The sequence below is a fragment of the Mobula hypostoma genome, chromosome 15, assembly GCF_963921235.1.
Source record: "Mobula hypostoma chromosome 15, sMobHyp1.1, whole genome shotgun sequence".
Taxonomy (NCBI): Eukaryota; Metazoa; Chordata; class Chondrichthyes; order Myliobatiformes; family Myliobatidae; genus Mobula; species Mobula hypostoma.
The window spans coordinates 67,078,880-67,100,262 of record NC_086111.1 but is presented as its reverse complement, the minus strand read 5'-3'; the positions used below and the strand labels follow the sequence as shown (position 1 = coordinate 67,100,262).

General features: G+C 44.8%; 1 protein-coding gene across 1 annotated transcript in view; it reads right to left on the bottom strand.

The window, feature by feature from the left end:
* prkar2aa (protein kinase, cAMP-dependent, regulatory, type II, alpha A) overlaps positions 1–21,383 on the bottom strand; it is a 373,389-nt gene that overhangs the window by 262,140 nt on the left and 89,866 nt on the right. Inside the window, exon 7 of the mRNA XM_063068220.1 lies at positions 14,516–14,772. Within this exon, the coding sequence (XP_062924290.1) occupies positions 14,516–14,772 (257 nt within the window). The remainder of the gene's footprint in view (positions 1–14,515; positions 14,773–21,383) is intronic.

The following is a 21,383-nucleotide window of genomic DNA, read 5'->3' as shown; positions in this document are numbered from 1 at the left end:
ATTTGGAGTACTGTGTACAGTTCTGGTCACCGAATTATAGGAAAGATGTCAACAAAGTAGAGAGAGTACAGTGGAGATTTACTAGAATGTTATCCGGGTTTCAGCACCTAAGTTACAGAGGAAGGTTGAACAAGTTAGGTCTTTATTCTTTGGAGTGTAGAAGGTTGAGGGGGGACTTGATAGAGGTATTTAAAATTATGAGGGGGATAGATAGAGTTGACGTGGATAGGCTTTTTCCATTGAGAGTAGGGGAGATTCAAACAAGAGGACATGAATTGAGAGTTAAGGGGCAAAAGTTTAGGGGCAACACGAGGGGGAACTTCTTTACTCAGAGAGTGGTAGCTGTGTGAAACGAACTTCCAGTAGAAGTGGTAGAGGCAGGCTCGATTTTGTCATTTAAAAAAAATTGGATAGGTATATGGACAGGAAAGGAATGGAGGGTTATGGGCTGAGTGCAGGTAGGTGGGACTAGGTGAGAGTAAGCGTTCGGCACGGACTAGAAGGGCTGAGATGGCCTGTTTCGGTGCTGTAATTGTTATATGGTTATATCGTTATATGACAGGGGGTTTAAAAATAGCCGGTTACCCCATAAGCACTACGCCAGATATTTGGCATTTTCAGATTTAAACACTCTGGAAAGCGTTTCTGAAAAGCTCCGTTTTTGGGGGAGGAAAACACCATTTCAATGTGGATGGAGGGTCAAAATGAAGAGAAAAAGCTTCGGTTACGGATTTATCCGGTCTAGTGTGGATGAAGCCTTAGAATGTGAAACTGATCCAGAAGCTGAATTAGCATTACAAAACAAATGAAGAAGAGTACTTCACTTGGCTAATAAAAAGTCAATTAAAATGGGTCATAAACAGTAAATTAGCTCCATTGATCAGTGGCATAGGCGCAAACTCAAATACAGGTATAGATTCGCCTGTATATGCAGTGTTTATCAAATCAATATATCTCAGGATATTTTGCAAAAGGGTAACAATTGAGGAACTTGGAAGCTCAAACAGGAAAAAGAGCAAATGTGTTATGTCATTTGTGAACTTTTAAATTCAGAGAAGAGAATGATGATCCTACAGCATCTTTAGTGATACAGCAAAGCAGAGAATGAGTAGAACTTAAATCTCAGAAACACAGGCATGGGCCAGATAAGCTAACTCAAGAATGTGAAAGAATCGAAGTGGATTTAAAGGATACAAACGATGCAGTGGTGCTTGGTGAGATTTGGGGTGCCTGGCACATAAAAAATAGCTCAAGTCCTCAAGGTTCTGAATAAGACTTACAAATACTGGAAAACATTAGTGAGGATATTACAAAATAGTCCAAATTCAAAGGCCGGACAGGCAAACCAACCTCAGTGTCCTCTCCCAGGCCGACATTCCCATTCTCAAGGCTCTCACGACACCAAACCAGCTCTAGATGCCTGACATCGAATATATCTATTTATCACAAGGTGAAGAGAATTTGACTAATCGTTAATCAATACTGAAGATGAGTTACAATGCAAGAAGACAATGATCCCTAAATGAAAATCAAAATCCATCTTGATAACAGTGAATTGTGGTATTGTACATGGCAACATGAATGCAGGATTCCAGGTCCAGGTTCAATTAGCACAAGGAAAAAGCTTTTGCAATAGAACTCAAAGTCACAACCTCTCTGCAAAAGTTCAGTGAGTTCTAGTTAAAAGTCATCTGCAGGAAACCCCAACTACATTTCTCTTCCAAAGACTCCACTGCATTTGCTGGATGTTTTGAGCATTTTGTTTTATTTTAGCAAAAATCTAACATTTCAAACATTGTTGAGAAAATGAAAATTTGAACCTGCTAGCAACTGAGCCAAGTCGCACAGTGTACTTGCTCTGTGGTCAATTGTGACAAAAGAGATCACAATGACTATCACCACAGCTGTAGAAATTGAACGTGTGGTTACAAATAAGCCATGCATGTTGTTAAATAGAAGGCATCCAAAAAGTAAACAGATGTTTCTATATCACACATAGCAACATTTTAAATAACATCTAAAGAGGTTCATATCAAATCGCTCTAAAAAATAAATAATTTCTGAGTGTCTTCCAGAAAACTACTCTGGTCTGTTAATTTTTATATTGTACATCACTGTTCTGTATGTAGCACCTTATCACAATGCTCAGAGTATTTGCAGTGAAGATTCAAAGAATGTAATTAGATTTAAGTCACTACAATGATGTTGCGAAGTTTACGGATTTTCTTACTCACATTCAAAATAAAGACAGATTTATTACTGGTTCTATAATAACCTCCTTAGGTAAAATATGCAGTAATTTTATCCAACTCAAGATGATCTATTATTTTAGCAGTGCAAAAGGTTGCATCTAAGAATAAAATGAATAGGCAATTGTACCCCACCAAAACTAGCAGTCAAAGGCACTACACAGGTTCCCATGCCTTCCATGTTGAAGACAGAAGCCAGCAATAGTATCCAACACAAATTGCTTGCGAAATGTACATACGTTTGAAACAGGCTTGCCTCAAAACGACATCTATTGTCTAAAATACCTTTGCAGCTCCGAGGATCCACTGATATTACAACAGTACAGCACAGGAACAGGCCCTTCAGCCCACAATATTATGTCGAACCAATTAAATTAGTAATCAAATAGTTAATTAAACTAATCTCTTCTGTCTACACAATGTCCATATCCTTCCATTTTCCACACATTCATGTCTCTGAGTAAGTCTCTAAAGTTTCTGCCTCCAGCTCAGGCAGCATATTCTGGGCACCCACCACTCACTGTGTAAAAGAGCGTGCCCCTCACATCTCCTTTGAAATTACCCCATCTCATCTTAAATGCATGACCTCTGGTATTAGACATTTCAAACCATGAAAAAGATATAGTTTGACTACTCTATCTATATCTCTTGTAATCTTATAAACCTCTATCAGCCTCCAGCACTCCAAAGAAAATAATCCAAGTTTGTCCAACCAAATTAACAACCTAATACTGTACAAATAAATGATGCAAAACCTTCACCTTGGGTTCCACCACTAGCTTTGGCTTTATTGTAACCCACTGCTTTGAATCAGGAACACATGCCTTCTAAGGGGAACAATAATCTCACTGCAACTGCAGTTAGAGATTTGCCCAGCTAACCTGCATTTCTGTCAACTTACTGTGAAAATATTGGGGATTCATTCAAGTCACTTATATTTAATTTTTTTCCAAAATGATCGAAACAAACAAAGCAACTGTTTGTTCACTGGCCTGCGCCAACACAGCAGATACTCTACAGATGACAAAATTGATTGCTCTTTTAAAATCAGGGAAAATAAGGTTGTAATTCATAAATAGTAGAAGAAACACCGCGTAAGAATTTCAGTTTTAATCACTGGCAGAGAAAAAATACTAATGTCACTACTTGTTCCGCTTGAATGCAAATGCTCATAACATAACAGCAGGAATAGACCACCCAGTCTGCTGTGTCATACATATCTTCCCCATGACAATGTTTTACATCACCGTGTATCTATATGTATTTTGAAGAAATATGTTTGTTACTCAGCATTTACAGCCAATGAAGAAATTTCACCTATGCCAACTCTGAAAGGTCTGTTCCGTATTCTGAAACTCTGCCTGGGGTGCCAGTCTCTCTCAATCTAGGTCAAACATTTTAAAAATTCATCAACCAAAGTGTCCTCAAATTCTTTGACTATTTTCTTATAGTCAAGCTGTTAAAAAAAAGCTACAACTAATGTCTCAACTAAATATAACTACAGGCATTTGAAATGTCCAAACGAGTGCTAGAATTATATAACTATTTTGTCTTTCACCTCAGAATACTCTGAAGAAGGCTCATGGATTGTTAGAGCGATCCTGTAACCAGGGAACTAATACACCAAGCATACCTCAGTTTCCACTAACAGATTTTTATGAGGATGGTTTAGAGGGCTTTGAGATTCAGCACATTACCAAAGACAGATGTATGGCAGAGAGCATTCTGACTGGTTGCATCTCCGCCTAGAATGGAGGCTCCAATGCACAGAAAAGGCTGCAGCAGGTTGTAGACTCAGCCAGTTCCATCATAAGAACATAAGAAATATTTTAGATTATGAAGAGACGCAGTCCTCTTTTATTGTCATTTAGTAATGCATGCATTAAGAAATGATACAATATTTCCTCCGGTGCGATATCACAAAACACAGGACAGACCAAGACTGAAAAAACTAACAAAACCACATAATTATAACATATAGTTACAACAGTGCAACAATACCATAACTTGATGAAGAAGTCCATGAGCACAGTAAAAGGTCAAAGTCTCTCAAATGTCCCACATCTCACGCAGACGGGCGAAGGAAGAAAAACTCTCCCTGCCATACCCGACCACGGTCCGACTCTGAGTCATCTGAAAACTTCGAGCTCTGACCAGCTCTCCAACTCAGAGTACTGGGCACCATCTCTATCCAAGCGATTCAACCTCCATCTTGGTCGCCGCCAGCAGGCAAAGCCGGGGATTTTGAGGCCTTCCCTCCGAAAGATTCCCGACCACGCAGTAACGACAGCAGCGAACAAGCGTTTCAGAAATTTTTCCAGATGTTCCTCTGTGCTTTCACGTCCATCCCCATCAAATCAGAATTGTCCACGGCCCCTATTTAACGGATACGATATTATTTTTCACCGGAGGGCTGTGTACGCGCGGCGCGCTGCTTCTCTCCTCCCACCGAACTATGCTCAATAGGAGCAGGATCAGGCCATCTGGCTCATTGAGCCTGCATCACCATTCAATAAGATCATGGCTGATCTGACCATGGACTTATCTCCACATACCTGTCTTTTCTCTCATTACTACCATCAGGGAGGAAGTACATGAGTCTGAAGACACACACTCAACATTTTAGGAACAGCTTCTTCCCCCTCCGACATCAGATTTGATCAAATCCAACTTAGCTGTCCTTCTCCTACCTACATATCATCATCATGGCTTAGCTTCGCGAATGAAGATTTAGGAAGGGGGCTGCCCACATCTTCTGCAGGCTCGCTGGTGGCTGACGAGGTCAATACGGGACAGGCAAGCCCGGCCACAGGGGCTGCAAGGGAAATTCTGTTCTGGGTTTGGTGCTGCTGTGTCACGGTTCTTCCTCCTTCTTCTATATATAGGCAGAGGCTAAAGAGCAAGACTCAGAGATTAGGACAACGAAGATGTCATGGGAGGCAGAGGAGTGGCTACAGGATTGCTTTGAGTCGGTGGACTGGGCTGTATTCAAGGACCCATCTGTGGATCTGAATGAATACAGCATAGTTGTCACAGACTTTATAAAAACAGTTCTAGACAAGTACGTCCCCACAAAGTTACTCATTCTTCCCTGGATAAACCATGAGATCGGCAATCTGCTGAGGGCCAGATGACAGACATTCAGGTCCAAGGAAGTTACAAGAGGTCCAGGTACGATCTTCGGAAAGCCATCTGACAGGCGAACTGGCAAGGCTTGAATGCTATCCCCTCTTACAAAGTGAAATCAAGCGACATAGGTGACAACAGGGCTTTGCTTCCAGATGAGCTTAATACCTTCTATGCTCACTTTGCCCGTCAAAACATGAAGGACCAATTATGAACTCCACAGCCCCTGATAATCCCGTGATTTCAGTCTCTGAGACTGACACGAGAGCATCGTTTAGGAAAGTGAACCCACAGAAAGCAACCAGCCCAGATGGGGTACCTGGCCAAGTACTAAAGATCTGTGCTGATCAACTAGCTGGAGAGTTCACTGAGATCTATAACCTATCACTTCAGCAGTCTGAAATACCCACCTGCTTTAAGCAGGCTTCAATTATACAGGTGGTTAAGAAGAACGTGGTAACCTGCCTCAGTAACTATCATCTAGTAGCACTTATATCCACAGTGATGAAGTGCTTTGAGAGGTTGATGATGAAATATATGAACTCCTGCCTGAGAAGCAACTTGGATCCACTCCAATTTGCTACTAGCATGACAGGTTCACAGTAGATGCCATTTCGCTGGCTCTTCACTTAACCCTGCAACATCTGGACAGCAAAAATGCATACATCAGGATGCTCTTTATCGACTACAGCTTGGTATTCAATACTATCATCCCCTCAAAATCAATAAGCTTCAAAACTTTGGCCTCAATACCTCCTTATGCAATTGGATCCTCAATTTCTTCACTTGCAGAACATCTTCTCCACAATCTCCATCCGCACAGGTGCATCACAAAACTGTTTGTTTAGATTATGAAGACACGCAGTCCTCTTTTATTGTCATTTAGTAATGCATGCATTAAGAAATGATACATTATTTCCTCCGGTCTGATATCACAAAACACAGGACAGACCAAGACTGAAAAAACTGACAAAACCACATAATTATAACAAATACTTACAACAGTGCAACAATACGATAACTTGATGAAGAAGTCCATGAGCACAGTAAAGTTCAAAGTTTCTCAAGTGCCCCACATCTCACGCAGACGGGAGAAGGAAGAAAAACTCTGCCTGCCATGCCGACCACAATCCGACTCTGAGTCATCCGAAAACTTCGAGCTCTGATCAGCTCTCCGACACCGAGTACTGAGCGCCATCCCTGTCCTAACGATTCAACTTCCTTCTTGGTCACCAAAAGCAGGCAAGGCCGGGGATTTTGAGGGCTACCCTCCGAAAGATTCCCGACCACACAGTAGCGAACGGGCGTTTCAGAAATTTCTCCAGATGTTCCTCTGTGCTTTCACGTCCATTCTCCATCAAGCCCCCTGTTCTGCTCACTTTACAATTACGACTGTGTGGCTAAGCACAGATCCAATGCCATATTTAATTGCTGACGACAACACTGTCGTAGACTGAATCAAAGGTGGTAATGAATCAGCATTTAGGAGAGAGACTGGAAATCTGGCTGAGCGGTGCCACAACAACTACTCAGTAATGTCACCAAGACCAAGGAGCAGATGAGGTCCATGAGCCAGTCCTCATCAGTGGATCAGTGGTAGAGAGAGTCAGCAACTTTAAATTCTTTGGTGTTATCATTTCGGAGCACCTGTCCTGGCCCCAGCAAATAAGTGCAATCACGAAGAAAGCACTGCAGTGCCTCTTCTTTCTTCGGAGCTTGTGAAGATTCAGCATGACATCTATAACTCTAACTAATTTCTATAGATGTGTCACGGAGAGTATATTGACTGGCTGCATCACAGCCTTGTATAGAAACATCAATGCCCTTGAATGGAAAATCCTGCAAAAGGTAGTGGATACGGCCCAGTCCGTCACGGGTAAAGTTTGCCCCACTATTGAGCACATTTACAAGCAGCGTCCATCATCAGGGACCCCCACCACCCAGGTTATGCTTTCTGCTTGCTGCTGTCATCGGGAAGAAAGTATAAGAGCCCCAGGACTCACACTACCAGATTCAGCAACAGTTATTACCCTCTAAACATCAGGCTCTTGAACTAGGGGGGATAACTTCACTTGCCCCATCACTGAAATGTTCCCACAACCCATGGACTCACTTTCAAGGTCTTTTCATCTCACGTTGTCGTTATTTATTGCTTATTTATTCATTGTTTTTATTATTTCCTTTTTTTCCTTTCTTTTTTGTATTTATTTTGTTTTGCACACTGTTTGGCTGTCCTGTTGGTGCAGTCTTTCATTGGATTTATTGAGTATACCTGCAAGAAAATGAATCCTAGGGTTGTATATGGTAATTTGATAATAAATTTACTTTGAACTCTGAACTTTCTGAATGGTTCATGAATACTACCATGTAATTTGCAGTATTATTTTGTCTTGCACTGTACTGCTGCCACAGGGCAAATTCACGATATATGACACTGATTATAAACCAGATTCTGACAAACTGAATTGAACGTATCTCGTATTTTATGCAATCCCATCAACCTTAATCTAGCGAACCTTTATCGTAAATACCTTTTTAGATAAAGAGTCCAAAAGTGCACAGAATAGTGTAGGCATGGTCTCACCAAGGCCTATAATTCTAGAGCCTTGCTGGCTCTTCTACACAAATCCTCTCGACAATGAAACTTATCAATTGTGTTCTCACCTGCCTACTGTACCAGCAAGTATGCTTTACTGACATCTGCACATGAATGGCACAGTTACTTTATATGTCACTACTTCATAATCTTATGTCTTTTAAGTAATACTTCATCATTCTGACCAAAGTGGATAATTTCACACTTAGCAATATTGCAATTGCTATGGTTTTGTTCACTTGCTCAAGATTTTTAAAGACAGATGCAGCATGCAGAGTATTCGGTAGGATGTAGAACTTATCACTGAATTGCAAGCAACCAACTGGTCCTGACGAAGGGTCTCGGCCTGAAACGTCGACTGCGCCTCTTCCTATAGATGCTGCCTGGCCTGCTGCGTTCACCAGCAACTTTGATGTATGTTGGTTGCATTACTGTCTGGTATGTACAGGATCAGAGAAATCTAATGGCAGAGGATTGTAAACTCAGCCAGCTCAATCATGGGCACTAGCCTCCCCACAACCAAAGACAACTTCAAAACGTGATGTCTGAAAAAGGCAGTATTCGTCATTAAGAACACTCATCACCCAGGCAATGTCCTAATCTCATTACTACCATCAGGGATGAAGTACAGGAGGCTGAAGACACACACTCATTGTTTAATGAACAGCTTCTTCCACTCCAAAAGATTTCCCAATGCATGAACACTACTTCAATATTTTTAATGCCTTTTTGCACTGCTTACGTTATATATATGCATTGCACTGTTCTGCTGTTGCAAAACAACAAATTTCACAACATGTCAGCAATAATAAACCTGATTCTGATTCAAAAGATACAAAAAAGACACAATAGAAGAAAAAGGACTGAAAAGTTACTGATTCTCTCAGGCGGATGAAATGGCTTTGGTGGTTCAGGTCGCAGTAGTTTTGGGCCTATAATAAAATGCTTATTCGTTATCACACACAGAAAACAAAAGAACAATAGGCAAACGAAACTGAATGTTACACAAACATGAGAACTCAATCCTCTCAGGTTAGGACTGAGCGACATTACTGCAACCAAGCTGAGACTGCTTTACTCAGTTTCAAATTCATTCCGTCTCTGACAGAAATACATTATCAGGATTTGGCACTTCAATTGGCTGCAAAGAGCACAAAAGGATATAATTAAACACAGCAGCTTGAAGTCAAATATTGTCACCTGTAACACCTCTTAACAAATCCATTATCAATAGTCTACTCCATATTGTGCATTGAACACAACAGCAACCTCACTACATATGAATTCTGTTTTCATTAATTCAAACAGAAATTTATTTTCAAGCGGTCTACAATTCCTCAGTAAAATTATGCTAGAACTGAGCTTTGCAACTTGAATGTTTTTCAAGCAATGACACCACGCTCTAATTCATAAAAGACTAGAAGGCCAACTACTAAAATAATTCAGAAACATAAGTAAGGTGATCACCAGTTGCTTGGCAATAAATAATTGTTCGTCCATGCTAAAATTCTGAATATATATAACAACCTGCCCTGAAAAATTAGAAGGCTAATAGTCTCCAAAATAAAAACAATTACCCTTCTCTGTACATCAATGTATTTGGATTGATCTTAGCATAATCTGTCCAAATTGGGTGTACTATTTCAACCATGTGGATGTGTTACAGCAAGTTTTTATCTTGGTGGAGGAAAGTTAAAATTAATCTTAAATGTTACCACAAATAATCTGAAGACATCAAGGCGGCCAAACCAAGACACAAACTTATTCCTTTTTGCTTTTCTGCAGCAATTTATCACGATATATTTTTCAAATCACTTATGAACTGACAAAATATTTGCCCAACAGATGGATTAAAACACTGACATAATGTAATTTACTTCTTGCAGGAAGAGTGGTAAAATAAATGCTACTTCTGAGACAATACGTCAAAGAGCTCAAAACGACTTCCGGAGGCAATGTAGCTAAAAGGGGTCCAGCCTTTATCAAAAGCCACAGAGAAGCTATGCCAAACATTTAATCCAATGACACAACTCCAAGAATTGGTCTTGCACATGATGATCCCATGACAAAATAATGGCAGCGTTTCTAACCCTCTCTGAACAAAAATACTTATGCTCGAATTGGACGTAATACTTTAAGGAAACTAACAGCTGTTTTATAACATTGCTCCAATCTAACCATACATTTGTAGAGAGAAACAAATCACAGATGTATTACCGATTTTAATTTCTATTGAGTGAAGATAATTCAATAGGATGTAGTATTTACCACTGAATTGCAAGCAACCAGCACCCGACTTGTGGCAGCCACCCAGGGGAGTGACGCCAGAAGCAGTGCAGGAGGGAGCTGAGGGGCAGCGGGTGCACTGGAGTCCTGCTGGGTTGGGGGCTGTCCTTTCCCGTCAGTGCTGCCCTCCAGTGTTCACTCAGTAGAAGACAGGCTGGACTGCCTTTGTCCATTTCTGCACTAGTGGATGATGATCGGACCGCTGTAGGCATGTTCTTGCCAACAACACCCATGTACCACTATTCTACAGGACGTGACACTCAGGGACTTGGACTATATTATATTTTTTGTGTGTGACTATATGATTACAGCTATCTTATATGTGCTGTAACACACATCAAAGTTGCTGGTGAACGCAGCAGGCCAAGCAGCATCTATAGGAAGAGGCGCAGTCGACGTTTCAGGCCGAGACCCTTCGTCAGAACTAACTGAAGGAAGAGTGAGTAAGGGATTTGAAGGGTCTCGGCCTGAAACGTCGACTGCGCCTCTTCCTATAGATGCTGCTTGGCCTGCTGCGTTCACCAGCAACTTTGATGTGTGTTGCTTGAATTTCCAGCATCTGCAGAATTCCTGTTGTTTATATGTGCTGTATGTGCCTTGTGCTGTGTATGACTGTTGGTAAAGTGTTTTGCACCTTGGCTCTACATGAACACTACTTTGTTCGGCTGTATTCACAAATGGTTAAATGACAATTAAACTTGAACTTCAAATGCACTGAATGTCACCTAAAATTATAAAATCGGAAGTATAATAATATAACAAGGTTAATTTGCACTTAGCCAAAGATTGTAGCAACTCTTAATCCAATCTCTTTTTTACAAATCTTCAAATTTCATGTTTTTCTACAACCATCTACTTTCTCCTTTTACATTCCAAATATACGTGATTTCTTCAGACACTAATGTCCATTATCCATTAATGCTTCTTTTTCCTAACTCCATATTTTATCATGTAAGATTTGGCAATACACACCAGTGTTGTAAGTGCAATTAATCCCAAAAAAAGAATGACTTTAGCCCTTCATTTTCTCAACCCACACCCGCTCATCAGAAGTAAAAAGCAGAACCATTTCATGCTTGTCCATTCATTCAGGATGATGGGTAATCTTTGATCTCTGCGCAACTTCCCTGCATGAAAGCCATTGCCCCACGAGAGGTCTTTCACATTCTCCTTCTTTACTTAAGCATGTCGATCATTTTCATTGTAGACCGCTCCCTCCCCGTCACCCCAAATCATCCTGTCGGGTTTCTCCAGACTTCCCAATGCCTCCATCACCCAATCTTGCTCTTAATTACTCTGAATACTTGCTCCATGTTTCATTCCCACCTCTTCACTGACTAGTTTCCCTCTACTCCCCCACATTTCTCCCACCCAAATGTTATATAGTCATTTCCACCCTACAATTTGTTCTCATTTTCCTTTCTAATCCTTTTGCTCCTTCTTCTCACAATATTCCTCCTTTTAATAATTTTTCCCCAGATTTTTCATGGTGACCTTCCAAATCCTTTTTAACTACTCACTCATTCCCCTTACTATTTTCCAGTGAATCCTCCTTGCTCCCACTTCTGTCATCCACACCTTCCCCAATTTCCAATAGAATGATTCACAATCCCAACTTCTCTTCTTCCCCTTATCTTCTTCATCACCCTGCACAGACTGCCCACTCCCTGCCCTGTATACTCAAATTCTCATCCTCCTATAGTAGAGCCCTCCCTTCAAGTTCAGCCAATACAACCAATCAACATTACTCTGAACACCCCTTTGTCTTCCAAGCCATGGTGCTCTTGGATATCTGACTACCTTCCCCTCCACTCCATACCTCCCTCTCTGCACCCACACTCCCCCATCCCTCGCTCTCTGCACCCACACTCCCCCATCACTCACCGTCAGCACCCACACTCCCCCATCCCTCACTGTCAGCACCCACACTCCCCCATTCCTCGCTCCCTGTACCCACACTCCCCCATCCCTCACTCCCTGCACCCACACTCCCCCATCCCTCACTGTCAGCACCCACACTCCCCTATCCCTCACTGTCAGCACCCACACTCCATCCCTCGCTCCCTGCACCCACACTCCCCCATCCCTCACTGTCAGCACCCACACCCCCCCATCCCTCGCTCTCTGCACCCACACTCCCCCATCCCTCACCGTCAGCACCCACACTCCCCCATCCCTCACTGTCAGCACCCACACTCCCCCATCCCTCGCTCTCTGCACCCACACTCCCCCATCCCTCACTGTCAGCACCCACACTCCCCCATCCCTCACTGTCAGCACCCCCCAATCCCTCAGTCAGCACCCACACTCCCCCATTCCTCGCTCCCTGCACCCATACTCCCCCATCCCTCGCTCCCTGCACCCACACTCCCCCATCCCTCACTCCCTGCACCCACACTCCCCCATCCCTCACTGTCAGCACCCACACTCCATCCCTCGCTCCCTGCACCCACACTCCCCCATCCCTCATTGTCAGCACCCACACTCCCCCATCCCTCGCTCTCTGCACCCACACTCCCCAATCCCTCAGTCAGCACCCACACTCCCCCATTCCTCGCTCCCTGCACCCACACTCCCCCATCCCTCGCTCCCTGCACCCACACTCCCCCATCCCTCGCTCCCTGCACCCACACTCCCCCATCCCTCACTGTCAGCACCCACACTCCCCCATTCCTCGCTCCCTGTACCCACACTCCCCCATCCCTCACTCCCTGTACCCACACTCCATCCCTCGCTCCCTGCACCCACTCCCCCATCCCTCACTGTCAGCACCCACACTCCCCCATCCCTCGCTCTCTGCACCTACACTCCATCCCTCACCGTCAGCACCCACACTCCCCCATCCCTCACTGTCAGCACCCACACTCCATCCCTCGCTCCCTGCACCCACACTCCCCCATCCCTCACTGTCAGCACCCACACTCCCCCATCCCTCGCTCTCTGCACCCACACTCTCCCATCCCTCACTGTCAGCACCCACACTCCCCCATCCCTTGCTCCCTGTACCCACACTCCCCCATCCCTCACTCCCTGTACCCACACTCCATCCCTCGCTCCCTGCACCCACACTCCCCCATCCCTCACTGTCAGCACCCACACTCCCCCATCCCTCACTCCCTGCACCCACACTCCCCCATCCCTCACTGTCAGCACCCACACTCCCCCATTCCTCGCTCCCTGTACCCACACTCCCCCATCCCTCACTCCCTGTACCCACACTCCATCCCTCGCTCCCTGCACCCACACTCCCCCATCCCTCACTGTCAGCACCCACACTCCCCCATCCCTCGCTCTCTGCACCCACACTCCCCCATCCCTCACCATCAGCACCCACACTCCCCCATCTCTCACTGTCAGCACCCACACTCCATCCCTCGCTCCCTGCACCCACACTCCCCCATCCCTCACTGTCAGCACCCACACTCCCCCATCCCTCGCTCTCTGCACCCACACTCCCCCATCCCTCGCTCCCTGCACCCACACTCCCCCATCCCTCGCTCCCTGTACCCACACTCCCCCATCCCTCACTCCCTGTACCCACACTCCATCCCTCGCTCCCTGCACCCACACTCCCCCATCCCTCACTGTCAGCACCCACACTCCCCCATCCCTCGCTCCCTGCACCCACACTCCCCCATCCCTCACTGTCAGCACCCACACTCCCCCATCCCTCACTCCCTGCACCCACACTCCCCCATCCCTCACTGTCAGCACCCACACTCCCCATCCCTCGCTCCCTGCACCCACACTCCCCCATCCCTCACTGTCAGCACCCACACTCCATCCCTCGCTCCCTGCACCCACACTCCCCCATCCCTCACTGTCAGCACCCACACTCCATCCCTCGCTCCCTGCACCCACACTCCCCCATCCCTCACTCCCTGTACCCACACTCCCCATCCCTCACTCCCTGCACCCACACTCCCCCATCCCTGGCTCCCTGCACCCACACTCCCCCATCCCTCACTCCCTGTACCCACACTCCCCCATCCCTCACTCCCTGCACCCACACTCCCCCATCCCTCACTGTCAGCACCAACACTCCATCCCTCGCTCCCTGCACCCACACTCCCCCATCCCTCACTGTCAGCACCCACACTCCCCCATCCCTCGCTCTCTGCACCCACACTCCCCCATCCCTCACTGTCAGCACCCACACTCCCCCATCCCTCACTCACTCCACCTATGCTTCCCCTATTCCTCTCCTTACCCTACCCCTTCTCACAGGTTTGCGCCGAGCCGCTCCGGGCGCCGTTACCTTCAAAGTCGGACTCGCTCTCGGTTTCGGTGTCGGTGTCGCCGTTGTCCCCGTTGGACTCGGTCTGCATGGCATCTGCATCGGCATCGGCATCAGCAACGCTGGGCCGCCGGCCCTCGGCCTGCTCCTCCTTCTCCTTCAGCCGGGTGAAGTACTGGATGGCGAACTCGACCAAGTCGGCGGGCCGGTGCCGGAGCACCTCCACGGTGTAGCCCTGCAGCAGGTCGGTGAGGCCGGGCGGGATCTCGATATTCATCCTTCGCTCACGGACAGGCGGCGACCGATCGATCGGCGGCTGCAGGCAGACAAGCGATTAGTCGACGGCCCCCTACCTCCCTCCTCAGCCCCGCCGCCAACTCACTTGAGCACCGGCCGATGAAGCAGCGATGTCAGACCGCCACCTTTCCGATTAGCAGCCGATTAGTCTGCATTTACCTCCACAAAACACTGTCCAACCAAGGGGGGGAATCTATTTTATTGTACAACTTTAAATTGTTTCATTTAGGATTTTTAAAATCTATTGATAATATATATTTCAAATATATTTATAGTATGTGATCGCTTTTATTTTCTGCCGCTAGCTCTGTTCGTTCACTTGGACGCGCGCTCTCCCTCGCTCACCCGACCCGGTCTGTTCCGCCGCCCAATCAAACATGTTGGCAGGAAGCGGCTTGATTGGCGTGGCGGCCAGCCAGTTGGCGGCCGATGCGAGGGCCAATCGGCGCGGGGGAGGGCCGCACCCTCAAGTAAGTTCGGCGGGCCGGCCCCTCGGTTTTCCCGCCCCTTCTCCCTCGCACCCCGCCGATCGCCCCCCCTCACCTCCGTTCCAACCAATCGCGATGCAGCTTCTCCATTGACGTCACGGACAGCCCCTCCGGCTTACCCTCCGATGTTGCTATGGTGACTGCTTGTTAAAAAAAACTAGGGAGATCCCTTACCAAAAAAAAGGGAATTCCTGTAGCCATAAAAAAAATCTCCATGAGCAACGCTTGTGCAAATCTTTCTTCATCAAATATTGTAAGAGTTGCGTTTAAAACTACTAATAATGATAAGGTTATTTTAATGCAAAGATGTTTAAAATATCAAAACAAAATAGGAAGATTCAACAGGCAAGGAGTGACATTCCCGAAGCAAATCCCGTTGACAGATATATTTGCATCTAATTTAAAATGAAATCACCACGCAGTTTATGGAAATGTCAAAAGCAATGTTGGAATTGTTTTCTTTTCTTCTAGCATGTCAACAATAGATCTCAGTTTTACAATAATGTCTTCTGTAATATGCAAAAAAAATCAGTCTTAAAGCCATTTCTTTCAGATGCTGCATCAAAAACATTTGAAAATTGAGGCTCCCACAGCCATACTGAAGAGCAAAGTCCCAATGTAAAGCACCACTTTGCAGAAACACGGAAGAAAGGGCATGGTGACCACTGACGGCAGGAGGACAATTGTCGGTCATGAGATACTAATCTGACATGCACTATAGAAACCAGTCAGGGTGACCTTGGAACCAGTTGGTCTTTGGCTGCCCTCCTCCTCTTCACTCTCCCCCTGCTCCCAACCCCAGCTGTGGAACTCCAGAACTGAGCCATTGTGGGATTTCTCATTTCCTCAGACTATAAGTGATATTGCCTGTGTGCTGTAAAGAAACCAGAAATGGAAAGATAGGATGAGTTGGGCATTTGATAACTAATTTATTTGCTCAATACAGCATTCTGGTCCAAAGGACTTACTCCTGTGCTGTGTTCTTTGTTCTGAAGCAAAGGAAGAATCTACTTTAGATGAGGGAATATGGTGGTCCAGGTGGTTCTTTGGATCAAGGACGTATTTTGAGTAGAGAAAAGCAGTGTGGAAACACAGGAGATGCTGGAACTTGGAGCAAACAACAAACTTCTGGAAGAACTTGGTGAGTCAAGTAACTTCCGTGGAGGCAGAGAGAGAGTCGACGTATCAGGCAAAGCCCCTGCATTAGGGCTGAAGTGCGTAGAGGGGGAAAAACCCGCATATAGACATGAGAGGGAGGGGTGAGATAGGGACTGGTGAGACCAATGAAATCGGGTGAGGAGGGAGAGGATTCAGATCGGGGGAGTGCAGATATGGAATCGGGAGTTAGTGGCTGGTGGATGTTAAGTAGAGACAGATAAGAAAAGATAAGCAGTGTGGACCAAGCTCTGACATTGAAATATATTTACGGGGCTAGAATGTATATACACATTAGAAGCAGGAGTACACTAATCAATCGCCCAAACCTGCTCCCCCATTGAGTAAACCATAAGTGATCCAATTCTCACCCCAATTCCATATTGTTCAAGATTCATTATCAAAGTATGTATGCAGTTCACGTATCTCTACTTCTTAAAGATCTATCTATTTCTGCCTTAAAATATGCAACATAGTGAAACCAGTTGCAGGAAAGTGTCGAGAAGATGTTAGAGGTGGGTTTTTTTACACAGAGAGTGGCAGTTGTGTGGAATGCCCTGCCAGCAGTGGTGGAAGAAACAGGTACATTAGAGACATTTAAAAGACTCTTAGAAAGTCACATAGGGTCAGAAACACGGAGGGCTACGTGGGAGGGAAGGGTTAGATTGATCTTCGATAGGTTAAAGGGACCAAACATCATCATGCACAATATCACAGGCCAAGTGGTCTGCATGGTCCTGTACCATTCTATAAATCTTTAATCATAGCTGCTAATATTTCCCCATGATTGATGTTAAGCAAGTTCATTCAAAGCATCAAGTAGGAAACAAGATTGATACCTGCTGTGGTCTTGTGATTGCCAGTCTAATGGGATCTTTCATGAACTGAGAGAACTTTGGAAAATTAAAACTCCTCAACTATCTCACCAACGATTTCTTTACAGAGCAAAGGCTGGTGCCCAGCAGAATTAGAATCAGAATCAGGTTTAATATCACCACTATATGTCGTGTTAGCTTTGTGGCGACGGTACAATACAATACATAATAATAGAGAAAAATCTGAATTACTGTAAGTATATATATTTTTAAATAGTTAAATTAAATAAGTGGTGGAAAAATAGAAATAATGTAGTGAGGTAGTGTTGGGTTACAATGGCAGAGTGCACACACACACACACCAACATCAGGAGAATTTCTTGTGTAAATCTATACTTTATAGCTCTGTAAAAGCCTGGTTAGATTGGAATATTGAATTGAATTGAATGAATTGACTTTATTTCTTACATCCTTCACATACATGAGGAATAAAAATCTTTATGTTACATCTCCATCTATATGTGCAATGTGCAATCATAGTAATTTATAATAAATAGAAAGTCAATGTAACATAGAGTACACTCAAATCAGCGTGAGTTAATCAGTCTGATGACCTGGTGGAAGAAGCTGTCCCGGAGTCTGTTGGTCCTGGCTTTTATGCCGCAGTACTGCTTCCCAGATGGTAGCAGCTGGAATAGATTGTGGTTGAGATAGCCTGGGTCCCCAGTGATCCTACGGACCCTTTTTACACACCTGTCCTTGTAGATGTCCTGAGTCATGGGAAGTTCACACGGGATCTGCGCTGGGCTGTCTGCACCACTATCTGCAGAGTCCTGTAATTAAGGGAGGTGCAGTTCCCATACCAGGCAGTGATGCAGCCAGTCAGGATGCTCTCAACTGTGCTCCTATAGAAAGTTCTTAGGCTTTGGGGGCCCATACCAAACTTCCTCAACCGTCTGAGGTGAAAGAGGTGCTGTCGTGCCTTTTTCACCACACAGCTGGTGTGTACAGACCACGTGAGGACCTCAGTGATGTGCATGCCAAGGAACTCATGATCTCCAGTCTGAAGATCTCATTATAGAAAAGATGTGGAAGATTTAGAGATGGTGCAGAGGAGATTTACTAGGATGCTGCCTGGATTAGAGAGCATGTTTTCTGAGGGTAGGTTGAGTGAGCTGTGAAGCAGAGGAGGATGAGGGATGACTTGATAGAGGTGTACAAGGCATAGCTTGAGTGGATTGCCAGAGACTTGTTTCCCCGAGATGGAAATGGCTAATACATAATTTTAAGGTGATTGGAGGAAAGCATAACAGGTAACATCAGAGGGTAAGATTTTGAAACAGAGGATGGTGAATGCATGGAATGCCCTGCTAGATGTGGAGGCATAATTCCAATAGACACATGAATAAAAGAGGAATGGAGGGCTATGTAGGAGGGAAGGGTTAGATTGTTCTTAGGGTAGGTTAAAAGGTCAGCACCACGTCATAGGCTGAAGGGCCTGTACTGTTCTATGCTCCAGGTCACTTGCTAACTCATTGTCTTCTATTGTTAATTCCACTGACTAAGCTTCTGAAAAGCTGAGCTGAAGGGGTTTTAAGAACCAGACAGAGCAAAAATGATTTTTTTTTTGTTGCATCACTGAACTATACAACATGGAATCTGCAAGAATAACTCTCAGGCTCAATTAGGTGGAAATTTGCATATTACAAACATTGGCCGGTAAGAAGTAAAATGTGTCAGATTAAAACTGACCCCTCTTATATGGTGTGCTGTACCATACTGTGGGAAACAATTCCTCATTTTCCGTAGGATGTGTTTTAACAGGCAGGACTAAATACTGAATTCTCTCTTTCGTTCTGTTTGTGTCAGGACTGGCCATTTAGTGCTTGGCATTCCTTCTACTCACCCCAGTGTGAGAGAGAACAGAGATTGCGCGTGTGCACTGGAAACCTTGCTGGATCGGAGTCTGGCCCGGGCAGGCAGGCTGTCCCATCAGTGCTGCCTCCAGTGTTCGCTCCCTGGAAGGCAAGCAGGATTGCTTTCATCTGCGGGCTGACCCAGCAGGAGATGAGGAACTGCTATGCACTTGTTCTTGCAGAAACATGGCTCCAGGACAACCACCCAAGCACCATCAATCTTCAGGCCACATCACTCAGTGACTTGTGCTAATATTATTTTGTGGCTCTGTGTGCTATCGTAACTATATGTGCTTTGTGCAGTGTGTACTGTTTTTTGCATCTTGGCCCCAAAGGAACAATGTCGTGTTCAGCAGTATGCACGTGTATAGCTGAATGATAATTAAACTTGAACTAGAATTTCTTATTCCTTCACTCCATGAAGTTGTGCATGATGATACTTAGTCCTCTTGACCTACTCTAAGATCGATTTAACCCTTCCCTCCTACAGAGCCCTCCATTTTTTCCTCTTCATTTGCATATTCAGCATGTCCCAGAAAATCAGCAGTGGGCCACACTAGACAACGTTACACAGACTTCAACCAAGGTCCGGTTTATTGCCATTTACACAGGTATATGTATACACAGGTGCAATGAAACACTTACCTGCAGCAGCATCGCAGCCACACAGCAGTCACAAGAAAAGCATAAGCATAAATAATACACATTTTTTACAAGTAAAAGGGCACAATTAGATCAAACAAAAAAATCAATTCTACTGTACAGTGATGGAAGTGGACATAGTGTTGCTAAACTCTAGTGATTAGGGTTGCGCAGATTATTCAAGAACCAAGTGGTTGAAGGGAAATAGCTGTTGTTGAATCTCGTGACGTGGGACTTCGGGCTTCTGGACCCCCTGCCTCATGGTATAGTGCCTTGCAAAAATATTCAGCCCCAACTCTTTATTCACACAAATAAGTATTACAACCAGGGATTTTGATCAATTTAAATGAGAGTTGTTAATCACATGCTCCTTTGTTTCACCGTACAGCCCAAAAAAAAACAGGGAAATTTGTAAAGTATGAGAAACTGAAAGTTCAAAAACCTGAAATGTCAGTAGTTCAAAAGTATTCATCCCCCTTTTATTCATTACTTAATTGAACCACATCTTGCAGCTGTTACAGTCAGTACTCTTTTTTGACAAGTCTCTATTGGCTTTGCACAGCGTGATGGAACAAGATTTGCACATTTTTACTTGTTAAATTGCACAAGCTGTGTCAGGTTAGTAGGGGAGTGGCAGTGGACAGCAAACGTGAGGTCTCATCGGAGATGTTCGATCAGGTTAAGGATAGGACTCTGACGGGGCCGCTCGAGGACATCAAGGGAAGCTACTCCATCGTTGAGCTGGCAGTGCGCTTTGGGCTGTTTTCCTGCTGAAAAACGAAGTTCCTCCCCAGTTTGAGCTTTCTGGCAGAAGCTAGCAGGATTTTAATAGGATCCCTTTGCATTTATCAGCATTCATCTTCCCATCAATTATGGGCCGATTTCTAGTCCCTGCTGCTGAAAAGCATCTCCATAGTATGATGCTGCCTCTACTATACTTTACAGCAGGGATGATGTTACTTGGTTAATGTGCAGTATTAGATTTATGCCAGACAAACCACTTAGTATTGAGGCCAAATCGTACAATTTTCATCTCATCCGAACACATGGGCTTCTTCCACATATTCACACTGACTTCTACGTGATGCTTTGCAGCGTCTTTATGGGCAAGGATAGGCTTTTTTTCAGTTTTACGTGTGATATAAATCTAATACTGCATATCTGCTTGGTAAACCGTCCATACAGTAAAGTATGGTGCAGTATGGTAACATCATGCTATGTGGATCCTTTACAGCAGCAGGGATTGGAAATCTTCTCGGAACTGATGGGAAGATAAATGCTGCTAAATGCAGAGATGTCCTGAATAAAAACCTGCTAGCCTCTATCAGAAAGCTTAAACTGGGAGGGAAACACTGCCAGAGCAATCATGGAGTGGCGTCAAAAGGAAGAAAATTATATCCTTGTGTGGTCCACTCAGAGTCCTAAACTTATCCCAGTTGCCCAGCTCCGCAAGACCACAAGATCGGTGTCCACTGCCACTCCCCAACTAACCTGGTGCCACTTGAGCAACTTTGCAAGGAGGAATGGGCAAATCTTGTTCCATCAAGTTGGGCAAAGCTAACAGAGACTTATCCAA